This window comes from Gallus gallus, chromosome 1 (genome assembly GCF_016699485.2).
Source record: "Gallus gallus isolate bGalGal1 chromosome 1, bGalGal1.mat.broiler.GRCg7b, whole genome shotgun sequence".
Classification (NCBI taxonomy): domain Eukaryota; kingdom Metazoa; phylum Chordata; class Aves; order Galliformes; family Phasianidae; genus Gallus; species Gallus gallus.
This window is the reverse complement of record NC_052532.1, coordinates 50,026,811-50,045,590: the sequence shown is the minus strand read 5'-3', so window position 1 is coordinate 50,045,590 and position 18,780 is coordinate 50,026,811. Positions and strand designations below refer to the sequence as shown.

Sequence of the window (18,780 nt, the reverse complement as noted above, 5' to 3'; positions counted from 1 at the left end):
TGGAAGGAGTCCTATAAAGCCTACATGGGATTCACATTCCTACGGCTTCAGGGGTATGCAGCTTTGACAGTACTACCATTCCTTCTCCATAGACTACATTTCTACATAAATTGCATTCACCTTTAATCAAAGCAAAGGTTTATTTTTCTTGGAGCTGTCCAAAGCTATAACAGAAGACAGAATAGTAGTGTGAAATGTGCAATTTCTCCCAATTCACACATCACTTGCACCTCTCCAAGCTGATTCAACCACAGTACTCAAAGCTACCAGACCAGAACACTGTATTTCCCCCAAACAACCTGAATTGACCTAAACTTCTCATGCGCTTAATGAGAAATCCCATTTTTCAAGCATTTAAAAAGAACCATTTTTTAATAGAAAACCTCACCAAAATCAGCCTGGAAAAAGCAGCAATTTCACACAGAGCCATAAAGACAAGAGCTCCCTTCATTAAAAACAAGAGTGGGATATACTACTTTCGCTGTTTGGTAACGTAACAAAGTCCACATGTGCAGAGGATTGCCACAAAACGTAATGTTGCAGCTTCACATCCTAAGCTTAGTTTGCATACACCCACGTTCCACAGCTCTGCCCCGAAGATTTTTTGAGCACTGATGATGTTAACATCATTGGCAAGTTTAAGATAGAAAAGTAGTGAAGCAGGAAGGGAAAACAGAAAAAAAATACAGTTTCTTTTGATATACATGGTTACCCAAAAGCAAGGGGTGTGAGGGGGAAGCAGAGCCACAGGCCTCTTTCGCAAGGAGCACGACTCCTTTTAAATCAAACCTGATCTCAGATCCAGGAGGTCTGATAATCCCAACCTTGAAAGCACAGAGAAAAGACCAGGAAATGGCTGGATGTATCCTCTTCTGTTGCCTCAGCAAAACCTGCCAAGTCTTACAAGTTTTAATCCAGCACTGGCTTGAAAACATACAAAGGTTCATAGCCTACGTGCTTACAACTGTAAAGATAACCATGCTTGGATATTACGTTCTGATCTGGGTCTCTGCTTTCTGTTTTGTTTCCCTTCTCCTAAGCTTCTGAGCTCACCTGAAATGATACGTGCAGAAGTCTCTTCCCTTAGCGGTCTGACACCCAGCTAAGAGCTTCTTTTGTCACTTCGGTTTGAGTTACTGGAACTCATTGGTCACAGCCTTGTATTTAAGGATTTTATGTCCTCAATTTTATTAAAAAACCCTTTGATCTGATAAACCAGATTTACGTGTAGCACCAAGTCTACGTGTCAGAACTGAATTATCATCCTTCCTTGGCAACCAAATCTATTTTGTGAATGCAGATACAAGACAGGGACTATTACACTGGGACTGAATAAAAACAAATGGGTTAATGATATAATTGAGTAGACAATCATGCAACTGAAAAAGCTGTGTTTTTTTATGTGCCTGCCAGCTCTTAAAGATGTGGCAGGATTCGGATGCTTGCTCCCAACACATCTAACAGCTGCTTTAACAGATGACACTTACAAATTAACTCTTCAGGCCAAAAATCATGCTAATAGGATAAACGTTGCCAGATGCTTAGTTTTGGAAACCATGCCACTGTAAGTTCAGAATTTACAGTAAGCTCATAACGCTCTCCTATCAGAAAATATTTTTGCCTGAGCAAGACATCTATTGAGCAAAACTGTCCTTTAGTTTGAGCTACAATTTGGAGTGACAGATGTGGCAGATGAGCAGATGAGCAGTGGATACTGCCCACCCTGACTCAGTAAGGCTTTCAGCACTGCCTCCCATGAGATCCTCACAGAAAAGCTGATGGCAGCATAGGCTGGATGGGCAGACAATTAGGTCTATTTAAAACTAGCTGAAGGACTAGGGTGGTGATCAGCAGCATAAAGTCAAATTGGACGTCTCAGCGATCAGTACTGGGTCCAGCCCTGCTTAGTATCTCAACTCAGAGAGATGGTGGAGATGGCACCCTTGGAGGTCTCCAACAGCCACCCGGACGTGGCCCTGGGCACTCTGCTGTGGGTGGCCTTGCTTAAGCAGCGGGTGGCCCAGATGGCTGCAGAGGTCTCTGCCAATCTCAGCCATCCTGTGATTGACCTGCAACTAGATTTTTTTTTCAGCATGCTCATCCTAACAACCTCAGAGTAAATCCAAAAAAAACTCTAACATGACAAACTTAATAACAGGGATATTTTTAATATCCTCCAGTATGATATGTACAGTGGACCATAAAGAATTACCCACTCCTAATGTCACAATTTAATTGCTTACATCTATCACACACTGCATATTCTTCCTTGCTGTCTTATCTCTTCTTTGTCATAGACTTACTGCCCAGATACCACAACCCCTTACTGGTTCCATGATCTACTTTTCAGCAGTTTTCTTATCTTTCTGATGACTTCATGGCTTGAAAATCATCCTCTTCTATCCTAATTCAGCTTTGCTGTTCAGTACTTGTGGTTGGAGTAATGTTACAGAAGCCAGATGAAATTATCTATCATGTTGCTTCATTTCTCATCATTCCTTCTTTCTGATGGCTCTTCGTCTCATAATAAAGTTCACTGAGTTAATTCAGCTCACTCACTGGTCCAGCAAAAAACATTTTTTTTATGGTTTTGTTTTCAAAAATGAATCCCAAAATCCTCATCCAAGCTAGCTGGAGCTACACAGCAGGTGCATTGAGCTGCTAAGAATGAAAAATGGAGGAAGAAGGAAAAGTAGGGCTTCTTCCTGTCCCTTCTGTTGGTCATCACAAATCAGTGGGCAGCTCCAACTGCCTCCTGTAATTTCACCTTTGACTCAAGTTTTTTTTTTTCATTTTAATTTCAATCTCTTCACTGTGAAGAGGTTGGAACCCTAGAGACAGGGCTGCTACATTGCTGTTTGGTATATCCTAAGGACAAACACATAAGCATGTGCTATGTAGACTGCCAGAGCACGTACGATAAATCCAGCGCTCTGGGAACAGGCCAGGATTACTCTTTGTACTACAAGTACATTAGATATTTCATTTGCAAAAGCACAACTCTTTCAAGATATGTCAGATTTATTATGTAACAGAAACATATAGGATTTCTGAATGCTTTTTGTCTTCTTGGCTACAGAGGTCTACGTCCAGCAGGGTGGTCAGACATCTGGAAATTCTGTATCAGTGTTAATAGAACCCTCATGGTCCAGATGGGAGGAAAAAGGGGGAAAAAAAAACCCACCAACAATAAAAAAAGCAGACAGTCTGGGAAAATCAGACATCCAGTAGTCACACTGAAGTTTACAGGGAGAGGCAGTATCTCTCCTTAGATCAAACCTCTGGAAATACGAACTCCCACCACAGTCCAGGCCTCTAGCTCTCCACAACTGACTCATCCTTTAAGATAAAGCCTAAAAATCCTATTCTACAATTTTTCTGTTTTCCAGGGTGTGCTTCTGCATGAGAACGTCATATTACACGACTAATATTACGCACAGCCAGCTTCCTTGCGCAACTTAAGCATTCATCAGAGCTGTGATCTTCGGACAACCTTTCCCCATGGAGTCCTCCCACACTTTCCTCATCTCCCCCAACTCTCCCCTCCTCCTCCCATAAACCAGTTGCTCACCATTCTTCATTAAAGAACTCATTTCTCCCTCCTGCTCGCTCTCCCAATTATTATCTACTTAAAACAAGCTCTGCAGTATTCCGTCCTAATTAAACCGAAGTGAAGATTTGTTCGCATAAATAACATTTTCAAGATCTAGTTTTGGCTTCTAGATTTTTGTCAGCAAAGTTTCCAGTCCTGCCTCGGGGCCAGAAGGTTAAACATTTCTCAATGACGCAGGCTCCCTTAGCGAGAGAGTGACGAGGAAGTGGGCCAAAAACCCTCATTCTTCCCAGGCACTAAATCAACAACTCCAGCAACCAGCGAGTGCCTCTCACTAAGGAATACTGGGGGGAGTGGAGCGGTCTATTATAAGCAGTCACTGATTCTGCCATCATAATGTAGAAGCCCGGAACAAAGAGGGAAAGAAAACAAAACAAGGGGAAAAAATAGAAATGAGATTTTCTGAGTGGTATATTTAGATTGATATGGAAAACAAGACTTTAAAAGCAAACAAAACCTCATGCATCTGCAGAATACTGGATTTCCATATAAAACTGCATTTCTGCGGCCCACGAAGGCAGCTTCTACCCTAAACATGAAGATCTGTTATTAAACTTTGATTTTTAAATGTGCTGCAATTTCCATGTGTGACACATCACTACTCTACTCCAGCGCTATGCCGCTCCAGACACGTGCACATGGCAGGCTCCGGATTTTCAAGATAAGATTAGCAATAGAAGTTTCTCCATAAGGAGCCTACTAATCTGGATCTTGTTCTTGCTTAGTCTGAGGTAATACAAGGTCAGCAAAGGCATGCAGTGAAGCGTTCTCTGTTCATTTGCGCTTCCAGTAAAAGAACGTTGAGGGCTCTGAGCTTTGGAAGTGTTTTGCACTAGGTTATGTTTGAGATACTTTCCGAAGAGGTTAAACAAAAGCTTTGGGATTCCCATTTCCAACTGGGGATATCTCAATGCCAGATAACTTTAACAAATCAAAACTACACATTTTAAAGGTGTGGCATTTGAGTTGACATTAGTGAGTGCAAACTCCAGATCTCACACGGTGGGAGACAAAGAGAGAAAAAAACAGCTTCAACCAGAGGAAAACCAGCAGGAAAAAGGAAAAAATGAAATAAAATCATCAAGGCTCCCCAAGTCAGATGGTGATTCAGTGGAAGTTGCAGCTTAGGTTCTTAGGTTCTTAACCTGCTGGGATTCCCATCTTGTACATAATGCCCAGGAAGGGTTCTTCTTAATACTGAAGCATCTGATTTAAAATAAGCACTGGGATAGAAAGGTATAAAACAATATTCAGCAAGTCACAATAACAGGCACTACTTTGGCACTTGCCCACTTAAGGATTTTAAGCTTCTCCTAGTAAAAATATTTATCCTGCACTAAATCTTACCTCGGGTTAATTACAAAAATAAATAAATAAAAAATAAAAATAAAAACAAAGCTAGTTGGACCAAAAGATACTGATGTATGTGCCCATTTAAGATTAAAAACTAGAACATTTTTGACTGAAAAGAGAAATCTACATCAACTTTTCCACTGTGAGTCACTGGCAACAGAGCAGTGCAGTGACACTTTTAAATGGTGCTTGATAAAAGCAGGGAGATCCTAGCACAAGTTGCTAGCAACAGCAAGGAATGGGGCTTCAGGAGCCTGAAGGTTAATTCCAGATCTGTTTTTTTGTATCTCCTTACCTACTTAAAACCACTGCTAAACTCTAACATCTTAAAATACACTAAAGGTAATCACTTTAAAAGGGAGCTGTGCCACTGTAATTAGTTCGGATTCAATTAGCAAAATTCTTCTGACAAAGACATTGGGAGAAAATATTTTGTCCATTAAGATACAGAGTTTGGTTTCACTTCCATCAGGCAGGGCTCATGTTCCACAGGTGAAAAGTTTAGACCACCACAAGACAACCCGTTGAGGTTTCTCCACAGTAAAAGAGGATTTGAAGCAAGTGTCACTCGTTTTGGAAAAGCCCAAAGGTCAGAACAGCAGAGGGTGCTCTAAGTCTGAACGAGCTGCATCAGCACAGCAAAGGGGCATCCAGATGTGGCACAAAGCCGTAGGTTACCTTGGTTTTGTTTGGTTTTGGTTTTGTTGCTGTTCCAGGATTTATGTGAGACTGGTAAAAGCAGAGAGCAAACGGTTAAATATTAAAACTTATCTGTGTCAGTTTCCACATGGCATCAAACAAAATCAGAGACATTTTCAAAGCCTTAACAGTTACTTATAATCTCTACCACCCATCTATTCAGCTCTGGGCGTACATTAAAGACTGCTTCATACTGAAGCTTAAAAATAAAACGTTTGCATTTTAAAGCCTATAAGTACAGCACAGAGTGGACATGAATCCTATCATTACAAAAGACAAATTGTAAATCCTCATCTAAACCCTAATCTACATCTCTGCTATCGTAGAGGAAAGGAACACTATGCGCTTTGTTAAGCGTTAGTCATCTCTTAACCCAGCCAGCACTGCGAGGAGTAAGCAGGTAATGGGAAGATAGAATGGATGCATCTGCACTGTTCCCCTTTAGGCAAAACACGTATGGTGTAATCACTGTATCACTTCAGGGAGGCTGAGCATAGCACACTTTCAGCTATTAATCTAGAACCTAAACCACCAGCAGCCAACATATGACGATGAGCAGCCCGAGTCTGTGTAAGCAATCAGTAATTTCTTAATTTTACAATCATGCCTAAAGACACCAAATAAGAAGTTGATTTTAATAATTCCTTTTACTTAATTTTGCTCATGCGTTTGAACTATGTCCATAGAGAAAAGCTGATTTATATTCATCACATAAATGAGACGGTAGCTCACAGAATACAGTGATGGCAATTAAGTATGGCCCATTATACGTAAAGCATTCATTTTTCAGCAAGAAAGGCTCTGCTTTGATTAAAGCCACATAATATAAAACCTTGCAGGAGTTTATACGCATGTGAAACTTTCATTTAGTTTTAAATAGCAATTGCTGAATGGCACAAATAAATTGGTATGATGATACAATTGGCATAAGGACTGAAGAGTGTTGTGCACACGCACACCCCTGAGAGCTACTGCTTGTTAGTGAGTTTTCAGATACACTGGAACAAACAGAAAGGTTAGGAATCACAGTAATCTGTGAGTAATTGTTTTGTGTCCAGCACATCTTTGCTGTTTTAGAACAAATGCATGCTTACAAGTTCATCTTGGCTCACAGGACGGGCAAAAGGCTGCCTGGATGGTCTTCTTCATCCTCCCTTTGTCTCAACCTGCAGTGCAACACTCTGTGAATGAACGAAGCATTTCCAAACCAGATGGAGAAAAAATTACTCTTTTTAAAAGGTAACTTAACACTTCAACAAGTACAAGTCCCAGGTTTTAATAGATTTCCAGCAGCCTCTTGTTTAAATGTGAAACCGTCACTAGAAATAGGCACTGCTCAATAAAGTGATTCTAATGAGTAATCTTTTATTTAAAACTTTATTAAGAATTTTTAAAAAGTGAAGCATCTTTTACATACTTAGCTACACTTCAATCCTTTAACTCTCATTCGACTAACACAACACCAGCTATTTGATTACTCAATAGTTAATCATGGGGATGAAAGGCAGCAAGAGGTTATGCTCAAATCTTTCATGAATGGAATAACTCAGCAACGTTGCAGCTTACAGCTGTGCACTCCTCACCGCCTGCCTTGTAAGAGCCAACTCAGACCTCTGTGCAGTTAGCAGCTCTGGCAGAAAAATTTCCATATTTAAAGCTGACTTCAAGAACATCCCATTTGCTGCTTCGGAAAGAATTCCCATTGCACGATGACGACGAGGCTCACATAACTCTGTTCAGTCTTTGGATCACATGCAGGATTCTGGTTAAAAGCCAGTGAAGTGTCATTTTATCAGTACTCCGAATATACACACCTCAGGGAACTTCACCAGCAACAAAACCAGGGAACTCTTTACACTCCCCAGGAACTCGCTACTGAGATACAAAAGTTACATTTCCAAATGCCACAGATTCCAAATGGAAATCAAAAGCTCTATTTTTAAAGTGGTGATGATGCAAACAATAAAGCCAGGAATGTTCTACCCTCGCCCCATCTTCCATCCAAAACCAAAATCCTAATTGCTCTGATTCAAGAACACACTGCAATCTTGCAATTCCAAACTTAGCAGGGATGGGGACCAGGAATAGAATTTAATGTTTTAAGTTCTGCTATTCAAACAGAACAAAAGGCCAAAAACTACAGGGGGAAAAAAAAGTTACAATTAAAAAAAACCCTTTTTAATAGTAAATGAAAATAGCAGTAAGGGAAAAGAATCCTACTAACGTACTTTAAAAAGACAAGATGAAGTTAGAAGCCATTTTAGTGCATGAATGAGAGATCTCCATTATAAACACCAAAAGCCAGCACTGGATTTAAACTCTACTGGAATTAGGAAACAGAAAAACACAGCCACAGAAACTGCAGCACTACATTTGTCACTCCTGAAGGAGCAGATAGGGGACCCCTCCCTTCTATGAATCCACAGACAGGCTGTCTGCCCCCTCTCCACCCATTAAAAGTGGTTTAGCAGCTACATTCCTAAAGCGCTTCAATGGAACTACTTGAAAGAGGGAAGAATCAGCAAGCTACCTTTTAAAAGCAAATTGAATGGAATCACATCCCTAACCCACTGAAGTAGCTCAAAAATGCAACTTGTTGCCTGCAAATGAGTGAAGTTCCACACGTGGTTCAAGATGACCCTAGATTTAAGTGATTGTTGTGGAAAACAGGGTGGCCACGAGTCAGCAGTGAGCCCCGGCAGCCAAGAAGGCCAACAGTATCCTGGGGTGCATTAACAAGAGTGTGGCCAGCAGGTCAAGGGAGGAGATCTCCCCTCTCTACTCTGCCCTGGTGAGGCTGCATTTAGAATACTGTGTCCAGTTCTGGGCTCCACAGCACAAAAAATACAGGGATCTCCTACATGCAGTCAAGCGGAGGGCCACAAAGATGATAAAGGGCCTGGAGCATCTTCTGTATGAGGAAAGGCTGAGTGACTTCGGTCTGTTCAGCCTGAAAAAAAGACAATGGAGGGGGGATCTGCTAAATGTTTATAAATATCTAAAGGGACGTGGGAGGCAAATGGATGAGGCTAGGCTCTTCTCGTTGGTGCTCAGCAACAGGACAAAACAGCAATGGCCTAAAACTTGAACACAGAAAGTTCCTTGTGGAAGAACTTTATGGTAAGGGTGATGGAGCACTGGAACAGGTTGCCCAGAGACGTTGTGGAGTCTCCTTCCATGGAGATATTCAAGACCTGCCTGGACGCCTACCTGTGCGACCTCATGTAGGGTACGTGCTTTAGCAGGAGGTTGGACTTGATGATCTCTTGAGATCCCTTCCAACCCCTGCAACTGTGTGATTCTGTGATTGCTTCTTCTAACAGTTTAGAACAACCTGCTTCTGGTTTGCATACCTGGTTGATCTTGAATAGATTCTATGGTTTTCTGGAAGGTCAACGGAACAGCATATTGAAATCCAATGAGGCTATCTAATACATCACTATGAGTGGAAGTGATTGTTTTTTCATTATACTCACAGAAAGAAATTAAGATCACACACAATTACTGATGTGCAATATATACCAAGACAGTGCAAACCACTGCGTAGTGCACAGAAACAAACCAAGAGCAGTAAATCATAGAATGGCTTGGGTTGGAAGCCTGCCAGTTTCCAACCCCCCATGGAAGGCAGGGCTGCCACCCACCAGTTCAGGCTGCCCAGGCTCCCCATCCAACCTGGCGTTGACTGCCTTCAGGGATGGGGCACCTACAGCTTCTCCAGGCAGCCTATGCCAGAGCCTCACTGGCCTATGAGTAAAGAATTTTCTCCTAGCACCTAATCTAAATCTCCCTTCTTTAAGTTTAAAACCATTTCATCTTGTCCTTCTACCATCTGTCCATGTAAAAAATTGGTCTCTCTCCTGTTTATAAGCGCACTTTACTGGAAGGCTGGCATGAGGTCTCCCCAGAGCATTCTCTTCTCCAGGCTGAACAAGCCCAGTTCCCTCCCATGTCTTCGTAAGAGGGGTACTCCTGATAATCTCTGCTCAGCTTTCTGATGCTCTTCATGACATCCTCTAGATACGCTCCAACAGCTCCACATCTTTTTTGAGCTGGGGGCCCAAATCTTGGACACAGTACTCCAGATGGGGCATCATGAGGGCAGAGTAGAGGGGAGAAACCCCCCTCCCTCACCATGCAGGCCACCCCTCTTTTTGGTGAAGCCCAGGATCACAGAATGGTTTGAGTTGGAAAGGATCTTTAAGATAATCCAGTTCCAACCCCCCCCCCCACTATCGACAGAGACACCTCCCACTAGACCAGGTTGCTCAAATACCCATCCAGATTGGCCTTGAATGCTTCCAGGGAGGGGGCATTCACAACCTCACCAGGCAATCTGTTCCAGTGTTTCACTACTCTCAGAGGAAAGAATTTCTTCCTAAATCTACCCTCTTCCAGTTCAAAGTCACTTCCCCTTGTACTGTCACTACATGCCCTTATAAAAAGTTCCTCCCTTGCTTTTCTGTAGGCCCCCTTCAGGTCCTGCAAGGCCACTATAATGTCCTCCCACAGCCTTCTCTTCTCCAGGCTGAAAAGCCCCAGCTCTCCTAGCCTGTCCTCATACAGGAGGTGCTCCGGCCCTCTGATCATCTTTGTGGCCCTCCTTTGGATCCGCTCCAATAGCTCGATGTCCTTCTTGAGCTGGGGGCCCCAGAACTGGAGGCAGTACTGCAGGTGGTGTCCCACAGAAGAAGAGCAGAGGGGCAGAGTCACCTCCCTTGACCTGCTGGTCACATTTCTTGATCCAGCCCAGGATACGGGTGGCATTCTGGGCTGTGGTTCACGCCGATTCTTTCTTCAACCAGCACCCCCAAATCCTTCTCCTCAGGGCTGCTCTCAAGCCATTCTCCACCCAACCTGTATCTGTGCTTGGGATTGCCCCAGCCCACATGCACTTGGCTTTGTTGAACTAGTACACACTGCTGGCTCATGTTGAGCTTTTCATCCACCAGAACCCGCTCATGTCCTTCTCCACAGGGCTGCTCTCAATGAGTTCCTCTCCCAGTCTGTACTCACATCTGGGATCACCCCAACCCAGGTGCAGCTCCTTACCTTTGGCCTTGTTGAATCTTACTAGGTTGACACGGTCTCACTTTTCAATGAAGAAAGTTATACACACATCAAAATTTAGGACAAATGGAATTAATTAACAAAAGTTAGCTATTGCTAATAACCCTTAATATAATGCAGTGTCAGACTCTGAGTGACCGTAAGTGGCCATAACTCTCATCCATCCATGCAAAACATCTTTGAAAGTGATCAAAGTTTGGGTTTTATCTGTCTGATTGCACCTACATACAGCTCACATATTTCTGCTCAGCTACTTGCTGGAAGTCATAAAAAGGAACATGTGAAGAATAATAAATAAGAAAACAAGAAAGGGAATCATCTTCAGAAGTACACATTAATCACTTAAGCACAAAATTAGCACATATTAGAAGATCACTAATTCTGCCAAAAATACTGAACTAAAAATGTGAAGGTACATTTTACTAGCATCAAATTGAAAAAAAAAACTAAATTCAGCATCTGTAGATATGGTTTCTCTAGAAACATAATTTCAGTATGAGTACTGACAAACAAAATAAACCACAACAGTAATTCAACCGTTATTTCACATCACTACCACAGTCACTGAGGTCTGAATATGGAAGCTGTTACACAGGCATCAGACTATACAGAAAATCAGTCACAGCAGGCATAAGATGTCAATCTAATGGAAATTTTCTCTACAGAGAAAATTTTACAGAGAGGCCAGGCACACACCCAAGGTTCCTGAGATATCCCTAACTTGCATGAGTCCTTTAAACGGCTGTTCAAAAACTCTTTTAAGCTTTATCAGATTGTAGACTGTTCAAATAAAGAGAAGTGTTCCTACAGGACTCTTCATTAACAAAATAATAATAATAATATTAGTGATTCAGCCAAATAGTCTGTTGCAGAACAAAGCCAGGTCATATCAACAGAGCATTAAATCCATATCTTAATCTGAATGGGAACCAACAGCAAAAAAAAAACGTGCAAGATCTCTACATGGGATAATAGGTAGTGACGTGAGTGAAGCAGAGGCTTTGGGAGACCAACAAAGGCAACAAAAAGAGAGGATACATAGGAAGATTAGACTGAGGTAGATGATGAGAAGGAAACAGCAAGCTGGAATCAGCAAATAAATACAAAGAAAACAAATGAGTCAGATTCTAGGTCATTAAAGGCAGCAGAAAGAACCAAGTGACTTTTGGATAAAAAGGATATTCCCACTGCCAAGAGCTTGGTATAGACCTGAATATCAGCTGCATTTTCAACAGAATGACAACATGCACACTGGAACACCAGTGATTCCAAACCCAAGTTCTTGAACATGAATGTACAATTTTACATCACACTGCATGACTGCTGTGAATGACTGGGTCAAATCTTCCAATAATTTCAGCAGTCTGATGATATTTCACATACAAAGTTTCTACTCCTAGCTTCACATATTTTCTGGGACTGTTGCCTTTTTGAAATGTCTTTTCAGCCTGATTTTCACCTTCGCTTTTTCCTGAGGTACAACATGTACCTCAATAATCAGATTGTTTCTGCTTCACTTATATTTGGTTCTGAGTAAGTATTCTCTTACAGAGGCCTTACACAGCCTGCAGTCTGTAGGGCAAACATTCTTAAAGCATGCAGGTCATAAGAATGTGCTTATTTAATGCTTGGGTACCCAAGCCTATCAGGATGATTTATTTACCCAGTTTAGGCTGTGATTCTCCTACCTCTCCCAAGGCCTTTGAGAAGCAGATTGCACACCTGATGTGTTGGCTGGGATAACTGTTTCAAGTTTCCATCTTTCCATGGGGGCTTCTGAAGATGAACATGGCAGACTTGAAGCCTTGAGAAGTCAAGTCTAGCTTTTAACAACAAGAAGATTCAATTTCTATCTCTAAAAACTCTCAGGTAGTTTGCCCAACATACAACTTATCACATTAAGCCAAATAACAGTAGCAACCACCACAGCAGCTGAAGTCACTGGGGTTTTCTTTAAGCAAAACTGTTGAACAATTTGGTCTTGGCATCTAGTAGCCATTTTTCCCTGTCTAGAAGCTGAGTGTACACTTCCATTATTGAAGACAGATCTTAAAAACTTACTGTGCACATGGCTCCATCCTGTTGTCACACGTTATTTCCCAACCAATCTCGTGAATCCATTTATGTAAACATTTCCCTGCTTTCCCTTGCTAACATTCTCCCAGCAGTAGTTGATCAGGAAAAAAAGAGAGCTGCCACTGATGGAAGAGGTGCAATGAATGTGTACCCTTCATTAGGTAAACTAAACCTGCCAGGAAATTGCCTCAAAGTTGCAGAACACCACTGCGTAATCTAGGATTAGATGACTTAAAAGCAAAGATACATCCAAGTATCCTTCAGTGGGAGAAACTCTCAGCCTAAATATTAAATGGTATTAAATAATTTAGAAGAAAACAAACACAGCTACAGTCAACGTTTTGAAAAAAAGTAGTATTAATATGAAGGCTGTTTTCCTAATTTTGACAAGGTTTACTTTACTCTTCAGGTTTCCCAGAATATCATGCACAAATTTAGCTACAAGTACCCCGAAATTTAAATTGCATGACTGTTTCTTTTTTTTTTTTTTTAGGAAAAAAAAGAGAGAACAATTAGAAAATCTATTAGAAACAAGGCATGTTGAGGTAAGTGCCTTTTTCAGGCCTTCGCATACGTTCATATGAAGGAAAACAAAATTTCTTTGTAAAACAGACAGATTAAGTACTGCCTTGCCATACGCATCCTGTTCCACACCAAATGGCTTGCTCATGTTTAAATCCTAACTCCAGAATTCAGGCTACCGGAGTACCACTAGCAGAATGATGGACTGTGTTGTCTCAAAACACCTTTCTGTAACGCTCATGAATTAAGACAAAGCGTGCACTCCATATAAGACGCAGCCCTGATGTAACACCTCTCCTGCCTTTCCAGTCTACAATAGGAGATGGGAAATTCAGAAAAAAAGCAGCCATTTCTGAAATCAACAAAACACTTATCTAAAATTACGAAGTTACTGTTTCACTTGTCTCTTTCCAACTCAAGGAAAAGAAAAAGCATTTAACTTTTAGAAACAAGTCCGTCTTGACACTTTTGGCACTACATACGTTCTGCTTTTCTGGAAATGCCCTACAAAAGACAAGAGTACACAATGCAAACCCAAACTTCCACACTACTATTAGTATAATATTGATTCTTCCCAAGGTTATGGTCAGTCCCTGTTCCCACCCATAAAACAGAGGTCATTCATATCTATGCATATTTGCTTGGTTTTGTGATTACAGAATGTCCTAACGCTGCAAATAAAAATGCCCTACATAAGTACACCATACAGTCATTAACAGATAATTTTAACTCTATCACGTCTTACATGTCAGAAAGGCAACTCTGTACATATCTAAGAGCTAAGTGCTACCTCACTGAGTGTTTAGGATAAAATCACGTACATACAAGTAATACCACTTTAGTTCTGAAACCATAAAACAAACACTGGGAATTTTCAAAGCACAAGAGGTTTTTCCCTTCCAAAAACAAGAAAACAAACAAACAAAAAATACAATCTCTCTAAAGAGCACATTTCATTGAAAACCAGTGAAACTGCCAAATAAAGGACAGCAACAAATCAGCCCAAAGCGAAACAGCGATTTTCTATAGAATAAGTCATAGATTTGCCAGGGATCTTCTTGTCTTTGCAAGATATGATAACTTAACACCAGGGACTAGCAAACGAAGAGTGGAAAGATAATTTTATCTCCAGTGAAGCTCTAAAGTGATCAGTATTTAGCATCCATGTAGCACCCATTTCCAATCTGCACATGAAATCACGACAGCTCTCTAATTTGTTGTTACTCAAAGTCACATCCTGTCCTGACACTCCCTTTGTAGCTCAGCACTCATGATTCACCAGCAACATTTACCCATGGGATATGTTTGGGATGATACCTGATTGGAGTGTTGTCATCTGCATTTCTGGTTCCAGAAGTGTCATGTTGATCCTCAACTGTTTTCTGAACAGGTACAATCCCTTAGAGATCTCTCTTTATATACAGACAGATAGATAAAGATATATATATACAAAAAAAAAAAAATCCACAAAGAACCTATCAACTTTAAACTTGTTCAAAACTTGCAAGAAATTCTCATCCGCATATGATGAAAACAGTGCCTACTGAGAAAAGTCAGTCTTTCAACATGTAGTTCTCTGCTTATTCACTACAGGCAAGTTGGAACAGCCCAGAATCAAATTACAGCTAGCAGAAAAATGAATACTCAAAGGGGAACACAAGATGTGTAGTTTGCAGAAGTAAGGTCCGCCCCTTGGTGCTCTGTAAGCGAAAGGAAGGGGGAGGAAGGGGTCCGAGATATAAGAACTGGCAGTTTTTTCCCCTTTTAAAAGGGAACGATGACGTCTTGAGCAGACTTTCAATCCCCTAAGGGACTCTGTTGATGAGGCAACTTCATTCCAAGGACAAGGAGACCCACTGTTAACATAAACATGCAGAGATCCTCAGCTTAGAAACAGCGTGGCCAAAAACACATACATCCTGCTGACAGATCAATCACTTTTGGTCAGCCTTCATCTGTTGCTTTTCTCACTAACTGCATTGTTTCCCTGTCCCTATCAAAAGGCACTGCTGCACACTAAACCTGAACTGCTGTAACAGGGGATTGGAACTTGTATCAAATGAATGGTAGTGTCTGTTTCTCAAAAACAAAACAAATAAGCAAAATAGAGCAACAAAAATACCCTTTCTCCCTCATATTTTTCCCATCATTATGGCTCACAGCCTCTATGCAACCTGACTACAGGTCAAAAAAAACGAAGCCATTTCCCATACTCAGATGATTTGTTCCAAAAGATTTGGGATAGTGGACCAAACTCTTATAGTTAAAAACTTCTTGAGACTAAAACCCAAAAATAGAATTAAGTCTTTCCTCAGTAGACAATTCTAGCTGCTAACAGAAAGGAAATTCAATTTCAGTCTCTAAAGAGTCTCAAGTAATTTGCCCAAAAGACAGTTTAATTATCTCAACAAACTAATTCCAACACTTCTGTCCCTAGAGCAGCTTTTCCTTATTCCCCCACCATCCCCAAGGCTCACCATCACTTCTCATTAGGTCACCTGCCTGAAAGTAGCCGCATATGTTTGCACCAAGCCCAAAATACATTAAGCCCCACATAGAGGATATAAACCAATTCTGAGATTTAAAATCCTTTCGAGCAAGTAGATTCCCTGGTCTTCCACAACTGCATTCATGAAAGTGAAGAACTGGGTGCTCAAAGCTGCTTTCGCACTGCCCTCTGATCTTAAGCAACCTGAGGGATTCTGTCATAGTTGGATGCAAGAACTTCCCCAGCAGCTGCTTGACAGCTGCGAGAAGAGCAGAGCAGGTTTTAGCAACACTTCTTCCTTTCCCCATACAAAGACATCTGGGGCTTCAAAGGAGGCTGCAGCAACTCATTTGGTGACTTTAACCGCTACGGGAAAATCCCCTGCAGTGATGATATTGTAATATTAATCTAATTTCCATACACCTTACATCAATAGCATGTTGTAAGAGGAAAAAAATCAGCTAATTTGGGCTTGCCATAGTCAAACACCACATATGTAGTTCTAGAATCACAGTTTTAGATTTCGCAATGGGAACATCACAGGCCTAAATGCTAATTCTAGCTGTGCAGTCCTTATGGAAAGGAGCTGTAGTGCCAAACTGTATCCTGAGAATTTAAAGACACTCATCACCAAAATAAGTCACTTGAACATCCATCGTGAGTATCCATAGTCATCATGCAGAAACGGACCTATCGATGAGGGAAGGGATTGTCTGAAGGGATACTGCACTGGTGTGGCCTCACCTTGAACACTGGGTGCATCTTTGGGCACTGCAGTATAAGGACATAAAACCATTAGAGGGCATCCAAGGGAGGGTTATAGAGATGATGACAGACATGAAGGGCAAGATGTATGAGGAGTGACTGACATCCCTTAGTTTGTTAAGCCCAGAGAAGAGAAGGCTTGAGTGGAGGCCTCTGCGGTGACAGCAACAGGACCTGATGGCACGGCATGGAGCTGCGTCAGGGGAAGATCAGGCTGAGTTTTAGGAAAAGGTTCTTCACCAGAGGGTGGTTGAGCTCCTAGGGCAGCAGTCACAGCACTGAACTTGCCAGAGTTCAAGAGGAATCAAGACAGTGCTCTCAGACACGTAGTTTGAGTGGTGCTGTGTCAAGCCAGGAGTTGGACTCTATGGTCTTTATGGATCCCTTCTAACTCAGAATATTCTGCAATTCTATGATGTTCAGCAGAATATATACTTTTTCTGTGGTGATGTGTGGAGAACAGTATGAGCAAAGGGGAAAGGAACTCTTTCCTGCAGTGTCCAGGATCATCTCTTGGCTCCTTGAAGAGCGTACACATGCGCCATCAGTGACTATGGACAGACAGAACAAACTTAAGGCATTAGCCATCACAAACTAGAATAACGTTGCTGTACAGAAAGAAGCAGACATTCAGAAATGATGCAGAACGCAGACATTCTAAAAGCCTGAGAAAAAATAACATGCATGACAAATCTCTCCTAAGGAATAACTATGTCCTGTCATTTTTGGAGTACAGCCAACACACCTCTGACTGTATTATATGTATACCCTACTGAAAACTAGGAACCTTCCTGGCCACAGAGCAACTTTGGTATTGGCCTGCAACCTCCAGCTCCAGTACTGCAGTACAAAGCACAACAGCAAAGTTACATAGGTGATTCCATATTCATAGTATTAGCAGAATGCCAGGTTTTTTAATATTCAACACAGAGGTAATGAGTGCTGCTGTAAGCCCACATGAAAGGATGTTGCTAATTTGACCAGCAAGGAAGATGAAGATTGCACCACCTCACGTCTTCTAGCCAACATTTCATCACTACACCTTGTGGTAGCGCACTGATTGCAGAGGAGAGCTGCAGTGCACAGAAGTGGCTCATAGTGTCCTAATAGAAATCAATTATAGAAAACTTGGAACTTTTCATAAGGAAAGCCACACGTTACAGAAACTGGCTATTACCAAAGATGAGGTTCAATTTGTCAAGAGCCATAAGCGAGTAGCTATTGTGAAAGGACGAGAATCTTTCTTGCATGAAGCAGCTGCTCATGGTTTAAGTAGAACAGAGTCCTGCAGAATGGCATTCTCCCTTCAAAAAACCAGAGTTCCTTTCATCAGTACCCTTAAAACAGCAAAAAGAGGCCTTACTTACACAAACAAAACAACTGCCCAGATCTGGGTCTGACATGTTCAGTGAGCAGTTGAAATTCGCCCAAAATAAGTGTTTTTATTAAATAGGTGCTGAATGCTATGTGTACGTGATCACCCAGCAGCCCTTAACCTGAAAAATCAAAGACAAACTGGAATAGAAAGAAACTGAAAAGGAGAAACATAGGAGAGAGGGGTATTACACACCAGTGACTGGGAAAAGGCATTACAATCATGTCAACTTAATCAGGAACTACCAAAAACTGTGTTGAGAGCTAACTTGCTAAAGCCACCACATTAAAGCTGCCTTTGGCATTACTCCCTCCAGATCAACTATTCCCCCACTGCTATTTAAAAGTTTGTTTGTTTTAAATATTTCAAGAGATTACCACTTCTCAGTTGCTTGGTAGCTCCCACCAGTAACAGGCCAGTCATTTCCATCATGCTCCGACTCTCATAGCTCTATCAGAGATTTTCAGACAGCACGCTAAATTTATAGTCTCCTGGGACGCAGTCTCTTAGCGCAAATCCATCCAAGATAGACTGCTTGTTTTTATTCTAACAACCATTCCACTTACTCACACAAAAGAGAAAACAGCCAGCCTCCCTGGAATGTGTGTGAAGGACAGATCAGAGAGAGCTGTGCGTTTCCTGCCTCGGTCCCTTTGTTAACATACAGACCAAAGAATCTGCCTCCTATGTAAATTGATGAGGCAGAAATCATCACTTGGTAATTAAGTGCAACTTTGAGTCACATTATTCCAGAAACCCTCTACACTGAGAAAATGATTTCAGAATGATTCCATCTGTAAAACACTCCTTCACAGGAGT

At 41.5% G+C, this 18,780-nt stretch overlaps 1 protein-coding gene across 4 annotated transcripts in view; it reads right to left on the bottom strand.

The window, feature by feature from the left end:
* The window catches only part of MKL1 (megakaryoblastic leukemia (translocation) 1), a 97,875-nt gene that overhangs the window by 55,674 nt on the left and 23,421 nt on the right, over positions 1-18,780 (bottom strand). The window contains exon 1 of one of the 4 annotated variants that reach the window (XM_004937714.4): positions 18,339-18,416. The exons of the other annotated variants lie outside the window; for them this stretch is intronic. Coding sequence (XP_004937771.1) covers positions 18,339-18,393 — 55 coding nt within the window. The 5' untranslated portion in view covers positions 18,394-18,416. Of the gene's footprint in view, positions 1-18,338; positions 18,417-18,780 lie in introns of those variants that run through there. 4 annotated transcript variants of the gene reach the window in all.